An 18,419-nucleotide genomic window follows, 5' to 3' on the forward strand; every position below is an offset into this window, starting at 1 on the left:
GGAGCAGGAACGTAACGGAGCGCCAATGGATGGTCGCTGCTGTAGAAGAAGAATGACCAGCCGACTAGATCTGCTCGGGCCGGTGAATGTGGGATTCGCCCGTTGAAATTCGTACGTGGTGTGGCTTCGAGCTCGGCGCACCTGCTCAGGTCCGTATCCTTAGGCAACGGCCAAGCGTCCCAAAACGTGAACCCCTTCGACGTACGAGTTCGTCCCCAGGAATATAGGTCATGCAGCTGTACGGATTTGACAGTACCAGAGACCCGGTCGGCACTAGCAAGAGCAATTCCGCTGTCCCCGTATGTAAGCGAAGTTTTAACGCCGCTTCGTTGGTGTCACGTTTCCATTGGTCATGTTGTCCAGTAAACCTGCCTCCCTTACCAGCTCGTAGAAGAGACCTCTCCTCTTGATAAGCTCATCTGGGGTATCGAACTCTGCAACCTTGCCCTGTTGGAGAACGACGATTCGGTCTGAATCCAGAATCGTGTTGATCCGATGCGCAATTGTAATGATTGTTCTGTTCTCGAAGATACTGCTTCGCAAAGTGGTTTGCAGCAGTGCATCAGTCTCAACATCGACGGCGGCTGTTGCTTCGTCTAGAACCAGGATGTTGCTGGGCGTCAGGAGAGCTCGTGCAAGCGACACTAGCTGCCGCTGTCCTTGACTCAAATTGGAACCTAGATGAGACGATCACGTTAGCCAGCTGTGCCGCACAACACTAATGCATGGGACTTTCACTAACCTCCCTCATTTACCGCCGCATCAAGCTGCCCAGGGAGACTTGAAACATACTCCTTGAGCCTAGCATGCTCGAGTACGCTCCAAAGCTCTGTGTCATCATGGACATGACGTGGATCGAGATTATCGCGAACTGTGCCTTGAAACAGTGCTGCATCCTGCGGGATGATTGCCAAACGTCTTCGTAGGTCCAAAAGTCCGATAGTCGATGTATTGAGGCCGTCAATACTAAAAGAGCTCAATCAGTTTCCACGATTTGTAGCAAGGGGACGTACATACCTGATGTTGCCCGAAATAGGTTCGATGATCCGGAAAAGGGCAAGCGTTAGCGAACTCTTCCCAGCACCAGTTCGCCCGACCACACCGATCTTCTCCCGGGATTTGATGTCTAACGAAATGTCCTTGAGCACAGGATCTAAACCTTCACGATATCGCGTAGAGTAGTTCTTGATCGAGATCTGGCCTTGGGCTGGCCAGCCAATCGGCGGACGTTTCTTGAAGATGACGTCTGGAGCTTCGCTGGGGAGATTGGCGTATTCCAGCACGCGCTCCACGGAGACAATGTTCGTCTCGACCTCGACAGTCTGTCGAACAATCCAGTTTAACGACTGCGTAATCTGCAAGGCATAAGACATTGCAAGACCAACCAAACCTGCCGAGAGTCCACTACCTGTCGTAACTGAGACGATAGCAAACGTCGCAGCGGCGAAGATGATGACGGATCCAAGGAATTCCAATCGGACAGCTAGCCAGCGATTTGCGCTTACCGAAGGATAATAAGCTCTCAAGTTCGCGTCCATCCGCCATTCGTTCTCGATTGCAAAGCGTTTCTGTTGTCGGTAGGCACGAATGGTGGAAATGCCACCTAGAGACTCTTGGAAGTGGGCATAGATCGGACTGCGACTCGTACTGTCCAACCTCTTGAGCTCTCGTGATGTTCTGAGATAGTATTTCTGGTAGACAACATAAATGATGCCCAAAGGAATGACTAGCACGAGGAAAATGGGTGTAGTGAAGGCAATTACTCCCAAGGTGAAAATTGCTCGCGCAGTATTGACGAAGAGCATATTGAAAGTTCTTGCGATAACTTCGTCCACTCGGTATATATCGCTAGAGAATCTATTCAAGATTCGGCCGGTAGGTGTCGTCTCGAAGAAGGTCATTGCGGATCTGAATATAGCAAAAGCCATTCTATCGTGGAGCTTGCGAGATGCCTCAATGGAGCAGAAAATCCACAGTAGTAAGGTCTGCACGACGACGAGTGCCGCTCCGCCGATACCGAAGGCGAAATAGACTCCGATGTACTTGCCAACTTCTGGATTTGAGCCGGTGCGCTCATTGATCTGTGACCAACGCTTCAGCCAGAAACTGCCTCCGATCTGCGCAGTCTGGGCTGCAAGGAGAGCTAGGGCGTAGAATCCAACAGCGATTAAATTGCTCTCTTTCGCATAACTTGTGTAAACGGACCATTTGACCTTGCCTTGTTCTTGTGTCTCCTTGTTCTGCTTGGTCTTCTTCGGATCATTCTCTTCGTCGTTCATCCGTCCCATTGGACCCTGGAAACTAGCAGTCGAAGCGCGCCGCAGCGAAGTGAAACTCGTCTTCCGAGTAGTTTGTTCTCGCTGATTGGTTCTGATGGGTATCAAACCCCCAACATCCTGCCTCGCCTCTTCAGCTTCCTCTGGGTCTAATTCATCATGAATAGCACTTGCTACTATGGTCGTTGACTCGTCTGAGTCTTGAGCTTCGATACTAGGACTGCGATCCCCTTGAGACTCTTGTTCTTCTTGAGTAGCGGACTTGACAACATTGGCAACTTCTCCTCTCATGGCCATGAGTTGCTGGTATGTGCCTTTCTCCAGTATTGTCTGGTCCCTCAGAAGATAGATATAATCAGCCTCCTTCAGAACAGTGATGGCATTTGTTGCAAGGATTCTGGCCTTCCCGCTTAATAAGCCTTTTGAGCCAAGGACGTTGTTTATCAGGTGTCGTCCAACGTGCTGATCAACGGCGGACAGAACATCGTCTAGTAGATAAATATCTGCTCTGGCATAAACTGCTCGTGCCAAGGTCAGTCTAGCCTTCTGACCACCAGACAAGGATATACCCCGCTCCCCTACCTCAGTTTGGTCACCATCAGGTAGTTGTCTGAAGTCATCGACCAAGGCACATGCATTGATGGTTTGCTGGTAGAAGTGCGGGTCCCATCGATGGCCAAAGACAATGTTCTCCTTGACAGTGGCATTCATCACCCAAGGGGACTGTGCCACATAAGCCAGCCTGCCGCGAACCACTACTTCACCGTTATACTTCCACAGATCTCCAAGTATAGACTGTAGAAGAGACGATTTTCCAGCACCCACGCGTCCGACGATTGCCGTGAGCTCGCCTTTGTTTCCGACAAAGTTGATGTTTTCGAGTACGTTTCGGTTCTCATTTTTGTCCCAGGTGAAAGTTGCGTCTCGAATACGTACAGACTCTTCACCAGGCTCGGCTGGCTCATCAATGAACCTAATAGCATCCTCCTGCAGCTCGTCTGCAGTGAAAAATTCCGTTAGCCGACCAACTGCAACACTGGCTTCCACAATGCTAGTGATGACCATAGGCAGGACAGTGAGCGGGAATGTTAGCAAATTAAACAGTGTCAGGGCTGGGAAGACCAGCTCTGTGCTCAGAGGTGTTTTGTTGATTAACACATACACGCCGAAGGTAGAACAGGAGACGAAGAATGGCGTTGATGACCAGGTAAATGTCGCGAAGGACTGTGCAGCACCTATCTTTCTCAGGTTGTTCAACTCCAGGTCGTTTCGGACGTGACTGAGCTTGTCCATGAAAGCAGAGCCCCATGCATAGAGCTTGATGCTTTTCATGTTGCTCAAAATCTCAGTCATCAGCTTGGCACGACTGTCTTTGTACTTCATCTGGGAGAGCTGAAGCTTCTTCATGAAACGAGCTATGACCGCATTGATGGGAATCATGATCAGCATAGCGCCCACACCTGCTAAGCAAGAGATACCGACCAAGTTCCAGAGCGAGAGCATACACAGGGTGATTTGGAAGGGAGCTGACCATAATTGTTGGCCCCATTGCGCCAAGTCCGACAACCTTTGCTGATCAACACTCATGTAAGTGACAATGTCTCCAGTAGATTTTTTGGCACGCGACTCGTTTGACAGACGCAATGACTTTGCATAAATCATGCCAGTCAGAGATGATTTGACACGCATACCAGTCTCGAATGCGCGTTGAAAATATTGGTGAAGGGCTGCAGTCTGACATACAGATGTTGCGAACATTGCAAGTGCAATCGCAACGCCTCTGATGGCAGGCTGGGGTTCATTTCCAGGTCGGTAAGAATTGACAAAGTTGATAAGAAGTCTTAACAGTTGCGGTTGAACGAAGGCTAGGGAGTCGCTGATCGTCTTGATCATAGCACCCCGGACGTAGGGTCCGCCAAAAGAACGAGCAAGAGCTATCCACAGACTTGGCTTTTTCTTCTCGAGCTCAAGCTCCCAGGCTGCTTGTAATGTTTCTCCCGTAACCTTAGTCGTATCGCGGTTCCTGAGGTTCCACAGATCATCTTGTGTGAGGAAGTTCTTGTAACCGAATCTCATCATCGGAGTCATCCAGCTGAATGTCAAGATTTGGAAGATGTCGGCATATTCGATCGGGCATTCGTCCTCCGCACCCAAGGCGTCGTATGCACTCTGCTTTTTCGGCACCAGATACTCCAGAATGAACTCGAGCACTCCCAGCCCCAAAGTGACGGTGAAGGTAACGAAGAAAGGCAGACGGGTCTCATATGCGTTTCTTGATACTAGGCTTCGGAGCTTGATGGCGTGAGCGATGATGAAGAGAACCCAGTAGAAGAGGACAATGCCATTTGGATTTCTGCTTCTGTCGTGCTCGAGATGCTGGACACTGAGAACTACCAACTCGGAAGCCACAAGGGCCACGGACGTATAGAAGCGGACATCATTGAACCAGTGTTGGCGCAGGCTCTCGACGTAGAGAGCAGCTTGCAATGCGGTCGACAAGACCACCAGCACCAGAACGGACAGTTTTGTATAGTAATGCCAATTCTTCTTGACGTCCTGCGGTATGCGCTTCTTTAGTAGATAGAAGACTGCTCCCGCACCACCAAGCAACCCAAAGAGCGCCACAAAAAGAAGTGGTACATCAAGAAAGCAAGGTGTCAAGTCCCATCGTATACTGCTGACTGGGCCCCATCCTTCAGAATCCGAGCAGAGCAACTGTTTCGAGGCATGATGTTTCGTGGCTAGGCCTCCAATCGAGTCAGTCGACCATGTCAATTGCAGCGGCGTTTGCTGCAACGTCGACGCCTTCATCGAGCTGTATCCCGTGCGAAAGAAATCCGATCCTCCCCGTTACTCAATCGACCCAGGTGACGAGCTTCGAAAGTATGACATGCAGAGCTTGAGCAATATGAAGGTGTAAGCTACTGGTAGCATAGGCGAGCCTGCGGTTTCTCTAACTGCGCGACTACGGCCGATTGTTTCTTTTCAATTATTGGTAAGCCGAGTTCCCGCTGCCATGTACGCTAGTACTGCATGAGGTCATCGCTGCGGCCTCGTGGCTCAGGCTCCCAAACACCCGAAAGTAAAAGCTATTTCGATTATCGCCGTTATTAGCTGATGCTCTTTACAACAGTATGTCGAAGTCCTCATGACTGGCCATGAGAATGACTCAAAACGAGTTCCGAAGGCGCAACAATCAGGCCTGAACGATAAGCTGCCACGAAAGGACAAGCCACACAAGCAGCCGGCTCCGGGCGCTGCATCCCTTTCATCCTGCTCAACAGGCGGTGAAAGAGGCAGCTACGGAGTAACAAGTTCAACCCGAATATGTCCTTTGTCTATCACGGCTCGTCGAGGTCGCGCAGACTGCCAGAGACTACTGCTCGCCCGGCGTCCTTCGAAGCTCATTTCTAATAGTGGCATAGGAATGGCAGCCTGCATCTTCACACTCGCCTGTGCTTGGTTTATAGTCGACTGCAGGACTTTGTGCTGAGGCTGACTCTGCCGGCATCCTTTTGTCAGACCCAAGACTCGTATTCAAGGAACTAACCGAGATCAGCCGGGCAGCTCTCAAGAAAAGGCCAAGGTTGCTTATCAATACCTATCAGACCCTCCAGCTTTCTGCTAATCGGTCCAGTTGGCTCTGCTTCCGGACATAATCTGCTTCAAGCCACCAGTCCGTGCGTATGTTCACTGCTCTCAACTACATCGCACCGTAACACGATCACTGCACGAACCATTGATCAGAATGCGTGAGTCGACCCGGGGTCCCACAAGACACTGCTCAATGCGTTCCCGTACGTAGAGTAGAACAATTGCGAGTCACCACTGATACAAGGCAGATTGAATGCCTGGTCAGGCACAATCCCGCTGCCGCGGTGTCCGCATGGAGCCACAATAAATTAAGCTTTATGCAGGGTCCTTTGGACTGCCACCCCATGCCGGACCGACTGCACTAGGGCCGCATCCCCCTTGGCTAGTCGTTGACCGCAACGGGCCTTCATGGATGATTATCTTTCCCTCGACGAATTATCGTCCCCGGATTGTGCCTCAAGCACAATACTTCAGGCAGTATTGAGCTTGACAAGGATGCACAACAGCGCCTGAAACTCAAAAGACCTTAGCACGGTCGATGTAAGCTCGAGGGCCACCCATGGCACCTCCCACGACCAACAGCACCGGTCGACTTGCTCGTCCTTCTGGTGCCAGCCTACTCCCAACATCTTCTCGCATTACCTATTTCTTGCTTGAACCGCACTCGGCATATCTTTGTTCTGTTGATCGTGATCCGCACTTCCTTTGTTCCTTCCCGTCCAATAGCAGAACACCAACATCTCTTTGTTTGGGAAATGGACTGCAATATGCTCAAAGGTGTTTACCGAGGCCAGCCTGGGGTGGAGGGTGAAACCTATCGCTCTCCAGCAATATCAAGCTCGGTCCCAGACAGCATAACTAGCCTTATGAAAGGTGTTTTCAAAAGTCCAACAATGGAGCATCGAGGTCGTCCAGTGCCCCGTGATGAAAACCGCGATTACTTCAACAGCCAGCCGCTGAATAACTCAAGTGTGCAGAGCGCTTTGCCATTAACCCCTTATGGTGTCGCTGAACGGGACTTTTCTCAGGTTCCTACACGCGACATTACACGAGAACCATCGCCAAGCAACGATGGGCGACAGTCGGTGTCATCAGCTCATGAGATTCCTACGACAGGCAACAAGACGATAAAAATAACTTTCGAAGATAGTAACACCTCGAAACCACCACCGAAGAAGTCAGACCCACACCCTCAAGAAAAGCTCGAGAAATTCTGGAATGTCTTTGAACCAGAATACCTTGGAAAGATTACCCGAATCCTGCCCACCACACTCATAGAGTCGACACCAGCAACCTCGAAACAAGCAGGCGACAAATCTCACCGTGCTTCCACCTCTTACTCAGAGGCCCGAGCCCGTTGCATCCGTGACGTCAAACGCATAATTCGTGAGTGTCGAACACACAACAAAAAGTACACAGACACACATTTCGACATAGAACGCGATCTGAAGATCACCCGTCGCCGCGACTGCCTCGATGGCCTTTACAATACTACCAATTCATCACATCAGGTCTCCGACCGCTCCACTCCTACGGACGTCAAACGCGTCTGCGACATTTTTGAGAACCCAACCTTCTTTGCCGAAGGCGCAACCTACGACGACATCATCCAAGGAAGCCTAGGCGATTGCTGGCTTCTTGCCGCCTTCAGCATCCTCACATGCAACGACAAATTCGTCAAAGACATTTGCGTGATCCAAGACGTAGACATAGGTGTCTATGGCTTCGTCTTCTACCGCGATGGAGACTGGCATCAATGCATTATCGATGACAAGCTCTATCTCCGTGCACCAAGTTACGACGAGTCCGGTGATGTTGTGCTGGGCATGTACGGCGTCCAACAGCGTGACCAAGAACAGTCCTACAATGACCTGTTCCAGAAGGGCTCGAAGTCGCTTTACTTCGCTCAATGCCGCAACGAAAACGAGACGTGGGTTCCGTTGCTCGAGAAGGCACTAGCCAAAGCTCATGGCTCCTATGGTGCTTTGAGCGGAGGTCAAACAGGCGAAGCAATCGAGGATCTCACGGGAGGTGTGACGACAGAGATCTATACAACCAATATCCTCAACAAGAACAAATTTTGGTACGATGAGCTCCGCAAGATAGGCAGCGACTTCGTCTTCAGTGCAGCGGCCGCCTCCTATCGCGAATGGCGTGCTCCCCACTCCACATCCGTCCGCAATGAGCGACGACAAGGTATTGTCTCCCAACACGCCTATGCCATCCTCGACACCTTCGAGGGCCACGGACAGCGTCTGGTCAAGATGCGGAATCCGTGGGGAAGTTCCGAATGGACAGGTCCGTGGTCAGATGGCAGCAAAGAGTGGAACAGCGAGTGGTTCGAGCGTCTGAATCATAAGTTCGGAGACGATGGTATCTTCTGGATCAGCTACGAGGATATGTTACGGAAGTACAAGTACGTCGACAGGACACGCATCTTCGGACCAGAGTGGCACGTTGCGCAGCAGTGGACGAGCGTACAAGTGCCGTGGAATACGACTGATTATCAGCAGACACGGTTCCAGATAGATGTGCCGGAGACCACTGAAGCGGTGATAGTAATCAGTCAGCTTGACGATCGATACTATCAAGGTTTGCAAGGCAGGTATGACTACACCCTGCAGTTCAGGATTCAGAGAGATGACGATGAGGAAGACGAGTATTTTGCGCGATCACCCAGGAACTATGAGCTTGTCAGAAGCAACAACGTCGAAGTTGAGCTTGAGAAGGGTCGCTACACAGTTCTCTTCAAGGCTGAAGCACGAAAGACCAACCGCAAGGATGTCGAGGCTGTCATTCGCGAGAACATCTGGCGGAAGGAGAAGCTCATGCAAATCGGCACACTGTATGATCTGGCTCACCAGAAGGGTCAGCAAAACACATGTCGCAAGCCAGAGGCAACAGAGATCGACCCAAAGGACAACGAAAAGAACGAGGAGAAGAAGAATGAGGAGAGCAGCAAGGAAGAAAACAATAAGGATCCCAACCGCGACCCTTGGAACGCTTTCTGTGTTGTTGGACTAAGGGTCTACAGCAAACAGCAGAACATGGGTCTGAAGGTTCTGCATCCTGATGGGGATGAGGAGACGGCAGGACCTGTACTCGATCGGGATGATATTGCTAAGGCGCCGCTGCAAGAAGCACAGCACAACTCCGAACAAACGCCTGAAGGGAGCGTTGACGGTGAGCAAGGGGCTACCACTGAGAAGCCTGCAGAAAACAAGCCTTCGGACAAGCCAGCACCAGCGACTGAATCGAAGCCTGCCGGACCGGTGGTCACCGTCACAATTGGCAATATGGGTTCAGATCAACCAACGACGACAGAGGACAAAGCTGCAGAAGAAAGCATGGAGTCATCTCAGGTTATGGATGATCTGGCGGGCGACAAGAACGGGTGTTCTTGAGATGAAGTAGTGCACATGGCACAAGGAAGTGAAGGTTATACACAATTTGCATCTATCGACGTTCAAGCGTGTCTTATTGAGCGTTCGAGCAAGGTGTTAAGTGCCCAAATTAGGCCAGTCTGCGAAATTGTTAGCAAGGACTTCTAGAATGACCAGTTGCAAGACCGGGGATTGGCGCATCGATAGATAGGTCAATAGACAGGAATCTGAACTTACAGAAATGCGTCCTCTTATCGTTCCTCTTCGTAATCTGCACCTCATCGCCCACTCTAATCGTGATCGGCTTCTCCGGTCTCTGCCCATTCTTCTGTGATAAAAACCCATACCTGCCAAATATAGGACTGTACTTGAAGCCAGGATCAACCCTCCGATCACCCTGCATAGACTTCAACAACTGCCCCTCCGGACCCTCATGCATCCTTCCAGTCGCATAATCAACATTAACACTCGCACACCTCGCACAATTCGACGTAAACGCTATCCTCGTCCCCCTTTCCTCCGGCCCAATCGCAATCTCACCCCAATAATCCTCAGACCAAGCACCACACTCCTCATCAACCCCATCAACCACGATATTCGGCCGAAACTTCTCAACATCAATATCCGTCTGCACCCTCCCCGAAACATCAACATGCGACTTATAATTCACCACCAAAAACGCCGCAAGATCCGTAAACGTCAACCCATCATCAACTCCCTTATACGCATCAATCCCCGAATAACTAGCCACCGTCCCCAACACATTCCCGACACCCGCCTTAAGCCCATCAAGCCATCCGCCACCACTCGGACTCATCATCTTATCCGCCTCCTTCTTCGGATCCGGATCCCCAACCCACGTCCTCGGCGCATTAGGATTCAGATTCCCCAATACCTCCCTCTTATTCAACCCAACATAATTCAGCCGCACCTCAAACCCAAACCTCTCGCTAAACCACCTGCAGATCTCATCAGGCATAACATACCCCCTCGCAACACTAGTATGCAATTTATACTCCACACTCTTCAACCCCGCCACATCGGGCCTTATGGGGACCTCCAGCACCTCATTCCCTGATAATTTCCTCTCAGGCTGATCAAACACATGATCCAGTCCAAACCTAACAAGTACCTTATCTGGATCTTCGCTGTTGGGCGCAAACTCAGTCGTGAAGAGACACATGGATGGGAAGTGAGGCACGTGCATGTTCTTGGAGTCGCTGACGCGCTGGAGCATGAAGATTCGGTCGTGTTCGAAGCCGACTGCGCTGGCGCGGTGGGAGGGGAGGCTCATGCCGCGGATGGATTTTATGGGGAAGATGCGGATCTGTGAGTGGGTGTCAGTTTGTGTGTGAGTATGTCTTAGGTGGGCTAGGGTGACTAACCTCCTTCACGCGCATTTTTGCCGGTTCTGTCATGGTGACGGTTCTGGACGAGTCAATGGTTGGTGCTGGCCTGTGAGAGAAGCGCATCAAATAAAGCAAAGGTATTCCATCAAGACCCGAGATCGAGTCCTGGCTCCATTCTTATCAGATCTCACGACCGTCGATGTCCACACCCTGCCTGGGGTACTCCAAGTATCCCCGCAATCGAGGTCCAGTGAAGGCCTCGGTGTCCTCGATAATGGCGCATGAACAAGCTGGCTCGGCTGTGCTAGGACGGATCTGGCTCGCTGGTGCCATTCCAGGGCATCGAATGAGGCAGCTGTTCCGCGTTGTAAAAAGTTACCACCGGCTAACTCCCTGCAAATGCACAAACGAATTGAGGATCGATCGGAACAAGGGAAGGAGTGCAATGGTCGAGTCGGTACGGAGATCACCGCAGGAATGCTTTATGCTGACACAAGTGCTGCAAGGAGGTGAAAAGCCCAAAAATGCACCCCAGGTCGACTGTCAATCTCGCCAGTTTACGATTTTGTAGCCCGGACATCGCCGCTTTGTAGCTCCTACGAGAGATAAGACCCCCAGGACTTGACGACCATCACGTAGCCTACGATATCTGTGTTTTCGGTGCTATCGTACTCTGTGAATTGCGACGTCCTTGTCAATCTGTGAATAGACATGTGATAGCATAATGTTGACTGGAAAGGTCGTAAACAGGGGCGAGTCTGGTGCGTTATCTGGTTGAGGAAACTCGGGATAAATTTATACATAATTGTTATTTGCATCAAGTGCACCAACACAATTTCAACGCATTGGTCTAGTCACGAATCAATGAAAGACAGGAAGACGAGCATGAGAGACACGTTCTTATTCAGCAACTGGTAGTGGTGATCCTGATGCGAGTTTGCTAGTATACTACTATCCAACTGCGTCCCTCCAGTATTTCTGAACTACGATATCCGAGTCGTGGGCCTCGTGGCCTTAGTCGAGATCCATCAGGTCGTCTATGTCCCAGATGTCCTCAGATGCTTGAGCTGACTGGAGTTCTTCGATTCTGAGGCTCCTTCGGCGTGGTGGCTGTGTAGCACTGGTGGCACTGGTCGTTCGTGGTCCCTGCAGCATCGTGCCGGCAAGCTTGAATGCAGCCTCTTCAGCTCTCGAGGCGAGTTCTACGCCCTGGCCCCGCTTTGCCTTGTTGATAGTGGACGGTTTAGTTTTCTTCAACACCTGTTTCTTCTCGACCTTAGTCGTAATAACTTTCGGTATCATCTTCTTTGGCTTCGTCTTGGCCACCTCCTTCGCCTTGAGCACGACCTTGTTCTGCGGTTTCGTTACCACCTTCTTCACTCCACGCCACTCTCTCGCAACATCATCGATGGTCCGCTGAACGTCCTTCCTCGCTTGTTCCCTGTCTACTCCGCTACGCAACAACGCATCATATTCCGTCAATTTGTGCCTGATATGTGCTCGAACGGCCAGAATGACAACTTTGTCCAAGTCCAACTTCGTGGTCCGACCGACCCGGCCCGAGCGCTTCTTCAGCGTATGCCTGACGATAAGATCAACGTTCGCAATGGGAGTCTTCGGGAACAGACGCAGCAGCTCTACCTCAAATGCGTCCTTCACGGTAGCATCTTTCTTGGCGACTGCTGCGGCACGGTCGGCGGATGTTTCGTCGTTGAGTTTCTGTACCTGGGCATAGATGGATGTTGGGACAGCGATGCCGATCGATGTTTTAGTGGCCGACTGAATGGTGTAGACTGTTTGACCAGCCTCTTGTGTGAGCTTGCGGCAGTTCTTGGTAATGTAGACGTTTCCTTTGCGGACGAGGGCGTACTCGTTTGGAAGCGTTACTTTGCCGCTTCTGGAGACTGTGAGGATTGGTTCGTGAGTTGGTGGTGGTGAGGGCATGGCCGTGTTCGACGCGCAGCTATGTATTCAATGTCTTGGGCTCAAGTATCGTGTTGGTGTACGTCAGTTCGTTATGGTTTTGCCGTTGCTGTGGTTGCTCGTGTTGTTCAATTCAAAAAGAGTGAAGGTAGTCATGCTCTGCAGCTTGCACTTCTGTAGGTTGTTTCACAGACACTCAGCCAGCTGAGCATCTCGGTCGACCAAGAACCGTGCTGCTTGGGCAAAGAGAGTCAAGACTGGAACGTGTGCGTTTCAAGAGAATAAAGAGCGTCTATAAATAGCCAATGAGTGAAAACGCGAAACTCAGATAGACAACACGCTGCTGCCGTTCGTCTTTGGTGATGACCAGGTACCCTCAACCAGATTTTTGCATCGTTGGTCGGCAAAAAGCCTTCATGGAGTGGTTAGCGACGTGGCAGATGTACTAATCTATGTTAAGCAGCTGTCAAGAGCCAGAAACCGCGAGGCTCAGTGCTGGCACACAGCAGCATTCAAATGGCGGATCACATAGGCCACAAGGGCAGGAATCCTACTGCTGCTTCGTATCAAGCCTGAGAGTGCGAAGAGACAAGGGAGGAATGAGGTCGAAGTCTGAGCTTCTCGAGCGGAGCAAGAAGCCAGCTAGCGCAACCATGTGGCTACGGTTATGCATGAAAGTCTGAGCTGCACTCAGTTGTAGTAGAATCATAACACGAATCCGATATCGAGCAAATGGACTGGAAGTCTTCGAGAGCTTCTTGCTTTTAATCTGAAGATTCGCAAAGCTATTCCTCTGCGCTCCAACAGTCACAAACACCCGTGAGCTTGAGGTCATGCTTCGATACATCGACATGACCACAGACATCGTCCACGGAGCCTTGACCGGCACCCAATGTCGGTTCCATGCCCACGCGTATCATTGTTGCCATCCTTTAAAACGTCCTCCAACCTTCACCACCAGTAACCATGTTCTGGGCAACCTTCGCGTACTCCTCGTCACCGCTCTCCATTTCTGTTCCGCACGGTTAGCATTTTCTTCCACAACAATTCCGGTAGTGTTCAACTTACTTCCAAGAAATGCCTCACTGGCATTCTTCAACTCACCAAGGCCGAATTTGTTCTCGCAGAATTGCAATACCTTCTTGAACTCCCATAGACTCGTCTCCCTGAGCAGTTCTTCCTCCTTAGCCCAGTCTTTCACGTCCTTCGGGTTCAGCTTGTCTACGTCTTGCTCCCGGCCGCCGGTACCTTGCCGGCTTTTGCTTCGGTCACGGTAGCGCTCCAGCCGGTCCAGGAAGTGCTCCGAGCCTTTAGATGCGATCTCTGGTGCACCTTTCCCTGCTTCCTCGCCCCATGTATGCTGGAATGCTTCGGTATCTTTTACATCTCCATACCAGGCTCGTGTATTGTCGACGTCTCCTTCAATGCGATGCAGAATGCCGTGCACATACATAAATTCGTATTTCGGTTCGACCTCCGCATGCCTGCACAGAAAATGTGCTGATGGTAGGTCACAGTTCAAGAGGTGTAGTAGGCTTTCAAGAACAGGATGGATAGAGAGCGAAGCTATTGTTGGGAGATCATTTGAAGGGCGACTCTCACCTCGCTGCTGTTGCTGCGTCTGAGATTGTGACTGAACGATTAGAAGCTTGTGTGGTGATGTTGGCGGGGAGTAGAAGACATGCTCGTGGTTCAAGAGCGCGGATTTGACAGCATCGTAGCTTCTTTGCTGATCGTTCTTGTTACCTGATTGATATGGTGCTGAAGCTGACGCAGATGAGGGATCCTCCGCCATATTTCTTCTTATTGTTGACGGGTTAGTTCAATGTGCTTGTAAACACCCCCAACGATGCTGGCTGATGCTGATCGAGGTAGCTAGTGATTGTTTGCAGTCCAGGATGTCGAGACGTTCAGCCTGTGTTCTTGGTACAAGCAACACCACCTTCCGATGCTTCAAGGGCACGCAAAGCCCAGACGAGACAGACGTGTAGTAGCCAGGCAAGCAAGAAGAAGCCCTCGCAGCGCCAACGTCGCAAACTCCGGGCTTGTCGACTCAATGGCTCAAAGAGCGATCCACTACTGGGGAAGCAGGATGTATCGAAACTGATGTAGAAGATATAGAATCCTAGCTCTACCGTAAGACTGACGCTGTTCGCTTCCGATACGTGATTAACAGAGTGGTAGGTATTGGGGTTGTGGTAGCCTAAGACAGTGCTTTCATGTCTGCCTAGACTTCCTTCATCTTGTGAGGGAAAGTACTCAACATCGTTGTAGTCCTGCATGTTGCACTAATTAAGGGAGGCTGGGTGGAAGTGGTGACGTCGTGAGAGTTTTCCGCCGCAGCTCCTCAATGCAGTAGAACGATCTTTAATTGTAGTGTTTTAAAACTTCTGGATTCAAAAGGTCTTTTGGACCTTTTTGTACACAGAACTAGAAATGCGATGGTCGAGAAATAAATAATGATGGATATCTATTGGATAGGGTAAGGGGCTGGCATACCATCCCTTGGGTCTGATGATCCTAGGTTGTCGTTTGTATATGAGGTCTGTTTATCATGATGTCTAGCTGTTTGCATCCTTGCATCATAGCTTTCCGGGACACAACACGCTTCATGGTACGGGGACTGGGCGGGTCGTTTGAGTAATGACCTCTTTGTTTGTGCTCGATCGTGGTTAACCAATCAGATTGATTATGATCCATCATCGTAAGTTGGCACACCGGGGACGTCATGATTGGCAGCAACGGTGGAGAACAAGGAATTGATGATCCGGCGCCAAGTAACTGTGGTATGGAGCGGCCATTTAACACCACCTTTAGCGACGAGGCTATCGCGCAGATGGAGAATCACCGATCACAACGAAGAGCGACAGAAAGCACTCCCAGGGCAAGGTGCTGCGTCCTGAAGTCGCATTCCTGCAGTTGAGGCGCTGAATATCGCCCTAGGTTATAGACAATCTGAACATATAATTCTGCTCTTCGGCAGGTATACCTACGACCTGTGTATATGCCCGTATCAACGTGATATCTATTTAATACATTATGTCCAATACCCGTATCGCTAAGACGCGTGACCTCCCAATGCTCGCTCTTAAGATCCTGCTTCTCAGTACAATCCATCCACCAACGCACCAAAATGCAACAATGCTTTCATGAATCATGAATCGTAACGGCCTGTACGTCGGGCAAGTTTAGTGTGCTCCTGTGGATGGCCGGATTTCAGTCGGCTCCTCCTCTGCTACGTATCTGGACTGAAGTTGTGTCTGTGACATGGACTGGCTTGCTCGATGTCGGCTTCTGTATGAGGTTGACGGATGGTCGATGGGAGCATTCGCTATGTCGACCAAGGAAGGATCGTTCGTCCATGATTGTCGTAGAGAAGACGCTCGTTTGCGACTTGGCGTGCCTATTGAATCTCGGTTGGTATCTCTGAAACTATCAATGCTCATCCGTGATTGCATGCCAGATGGTATTTGCTCAGGATCGTATTCAGCGCTTGCGAAATCTTTCGTGCTCCAACTCGCCCTATGTCTGCGTGCCCCGTATGGCAAATTCGATATACTATTCCGAGATCTCATACTAGGAGCCCTCGACTGCGGTCTGCTTTGGAGTGTTCTATTTGCATCGACGGAGGTCCTTAGATCTTCGTCGGCCCCAAGCTTATTCTCATTCTGAGGATCTTCATCCTCGATCTTAGTCTGTCTGCGCACATCTGTGACAGAGAAATATGGTTCTTTCGGTTCCTCTGAAGCAGATGGTTGTCGAACAGGCTGAGGTTTGAGTAGCGGTTTGTCTGTTGCCTTTTGTTCGATATGGGCAAAATACTTCGTTCTTGTGTTTGCCAGGCTCGTAGGATGGAAGTTCTCTTTATGTCGTCGGACGGACATCCAGCTTGATACAGCACCAACAACCACTGCAATCATCATGCAGATGATTAGGATACCCTGTATGACTATGATGACAATGCCAATAACCGTTGTCAATATTCGTTCGAGGCCGAATCGAGGATCGAACGCTGAGCATAAAGCGACTGACGCGACTTTGCTGAAACCCAGGAAGTAGACCATAAGCATGTTCAGTCGGTTGCTCTCGAAAGGCCTCATCACGATTATGGCGAAGAGTGACAATATCTCCCAGGCCAACAGACCGAACACCTGTGTCAAAGGGCTCCCAGCAGCAGCACCGTAAAAACAGGCTCGACCAAATTCGTAGATGAGCCATGCGGCAAAGAACCACCACTTGCTTCGTCGAAATCTCGCAGAAAGCCACCCAAATTTGATTAGGTAATCGTCATCATCGTGAACATGAGGCCGCTCGAGTGAATCCTTGAAGTATAAATGTCGCCAGGGCAAGGATGCAATAGTTTTGCGAGGGTCTTCTGCGGCGCCAACTGTAGATGCCCGAGTCCAGCTCAAATTGGACTTGAGTTGTAGACGATCACGATCGCTGCGAAGTCTTTGTCCGCTCAGCCTGTACCAAAGCGCATACGCTGAGATACCGAGCATTCCAATCAAGAATAAAGCGAATACAAGTCCCGCAATAGCCAACACGCCCGAGCCACCTCCTATCGTGAATTGAAATAGCGATAGGAAAGTCATCATGAAGAATGCGATGAAGCATAACCTTAGCACAACGACACCTGCGCAGTAGATCCAGTGTCTTCTGAAGAATGTCAATCGGTCAGTCTTCATGATCTTGCTGGCAGCAAGAATTTCAAGTAAAGTCTTGAGGACCACAACGAATCCAACCATTATCGCGACAAGAATGAGTAGCCAAACCAGTCCGGTCAGGAATGCATTCGAGGCTGGAATATGCAGCTCAGCCAGGGTTCCTGCGAAGCTTGAGTAGTTGCCAGGTAGAGGCAGACCAGGATCCACTACGTTGCCATACCAGCTAAAACCTGAAGTTGAATTGATGATGTCCCTCTTTTCGACAGTACGCTTGTAGATAGAGGAAAGTGAGTAGCCTCCGCCGAGGTTGACAGCAGTTTCACCCGACGTTGCAGATCCCAGGGAGCTAATATTTCCTCTGTCGTTTCCAACGAACTGGTTGATGGAGTTTTGCATGGCCGCACTGTGTATCAGGCCGGAAGCCCACGCAAAATTGCTCCAGAAGGCCGGCAGCGCGGAGGGAAAATTCATTGAGAGAGCTCCGGTATAGAAGACATGCTGCAACACTGAGAAAACCACAAATATTGACAGCGAATGTGCATAGTGTTTCCTTGTCTCTTGAAGTCCTTGCCCGTATATTGCAGTCGCAATGGACGAAATGAAGGCGACTGCGACGAAAACTCCGACGGTCGACCCAACGGCCGCTGGGTGGGAGAAGGTATGTCCGTTCGTGAGGACTGCGGAGTAGCAAGCGATTTGAGACTGGGTCGAATTGCCGAAGATACGGAGGATTGCCTGTCCTTCGAAGTCAGGTATCGAGAGAGCTATGTCTGGGATTCCGGCCACGTCTGCTGGTGCAATCGGAATGATGCCGTTCCCTTCGATGGGCACAGAAGCATTGATCGGGCACATGCTGCGGATATTCGCAAAGCAAGGATCGAAGGTCAGGTTGAACCTGTTTTCGCCATACGCGTAGACACCAATGTACATCATCACGCTCTCATTCGCTACAGCAGTGTATCCTCCCAGATGAAATGTAATTGTCATGTTGTCCTTGTAGTATGCCGCATCGAAACGAGTGACCGTAATGACAGAGTCTCCCTGACAGTCGCCATAGTCTCGAGTATACAGAGACGGCTCTCTGTTGGTATCGAGTTGAAGTGTTTCACCATCGCTATTTGTGTATGATATGTAGTCGGCGGCTATTGAACTCTGAATGTTGAGAGTGATGAGGGAGATGAGGATAGCATAGAAGCCTGACAGCGACACCAGCGTCGGAGCTCGCAT

General features: G+C 50.5%; 6 protein-coding genes across 6 annotated transcripts; 1 reads left to right on the forward strand and 5 right to left on the reverse strand.

Moving 5' to 3' along the window:
• Positions 1-315: 315 nt before the first annotated feature.
• Positions 316-5,087, reverse strand: YCF1 (ATP-binding cassette glutathione S-conjugate transporter ycf1; the record flags this gene model as incomplete). Its single annotated transcript, XM_064874457.1, has 3 exons — positions 316-677; positions 743-966; positions 1,018-5,087. The coding sequence occupies 3 exons, from the start codon at positions 5,085-5,087 to the stop codon at positions 316-318; spliced, it is 4,656 nt and encodes a 1,551-aa protein (XP_064730179.1).
• Positions 5,088-6,763: 1,676 nt separating this feature from the next.
• On the forward strand, positions 6,764-9,274 carry PMZ80_006043 (uncharacterized protein; the record flags this gene model as incomplete). The annotated part of the gene is made up of 1 exon (XM_064874458.1): positions 6,764-9,274. The coding sequence occupies one exon, from the start codon at positions 6,764-6,766 to the stop codon at positions 9,272-9,274; it is 2,511 nt and encodes an 836-aa protein (XP_064730180.1).
• A 96-nt stretch (positions 9,275-9,370) lies between these two features.
• PMZ80_006044 (uncharacterized protein) lies at positions 9,371-10,671 on the reverse strand (the record flags this gene model as incomplete). Its single annotated transcript, XM_064874459.1, has 3 exons — positions 9,371-9,393; positions 9,491-10,580; positions 10,639-10,671. The coding sequence occupies 3 exons, from the start codon at positions 10,669-10,671 to the stop codon at positions 9,371-9,373; spliced, it is 1,146 nt and encodes a 381-aa protein (XP_064730181.1).
• A 945-nt stretch (positions 10,672-11,616) lies between these two features.
• PMZ80_006045 (uncharacterized protein) lies at positions 11,617-12,546 on the reverse strand (the record flags this gene model as incomplete). Its single annotated transcript, XM_064874460.1, has 1 exon — positions 11,617-12,546. One exon carries the CDS (start codon positions 12,544-12,546, stop codon positions 11,617-11,619), a length of 930 nt encoding a protein of 309 aa, XP_064730182.1.
• Positions 12,547-13,457: 911 nt separating this feature from the next.
• On the reverse strand, positions 13,458-14,320 carry PMZ80_006046 (uncharacterized protein; the record flags this gene model as incomplete). Its single annotated transcript, XM_064874461.1, has 2 exons — positions 13,458-13,537; positions 13,594-14,320. The coding sequence occupies 2 exons, from the start codon at positions 14,318-14,320 to the stop codon at positions 13,458-13,460; spliced, it is 807 nt and encodes a 268-aa protein (XP_064730183.1).
• Positions 14,321-15,713: 1,393 nt separating this feature from the next.
• PMZ80_006047 (uncharacterized protein) lies at positions 15,714-18,419 on the reverse strand (the record flags this gene model as incomplete). The annotated part of the gene is made up of 1 exon (XM_064874462.1): positions 15,714-18,419. One exon carries the CDS (start codon positions 18,417-18,419, stop codon positions 15,714-15,716), a length of 2,706 nt encoding a protein of 901 aa, XP_064730184.1.

The sequence above is a fragment of the Knufia obscura genome, assembly GCF_036327395.1.
Source record: "Knufia obscura strain CCFEE 5817 isolate CBS 148926 chromosome Unknown scaffold_6, whole genome shotgun sequence".
Lineage (NCBI taxonomy): Eukaryota > Fungi > Ascomycota > Eurotiomycetes > Chaetothyriales > Trichomeriaceae > Knufia > Knufia obscura.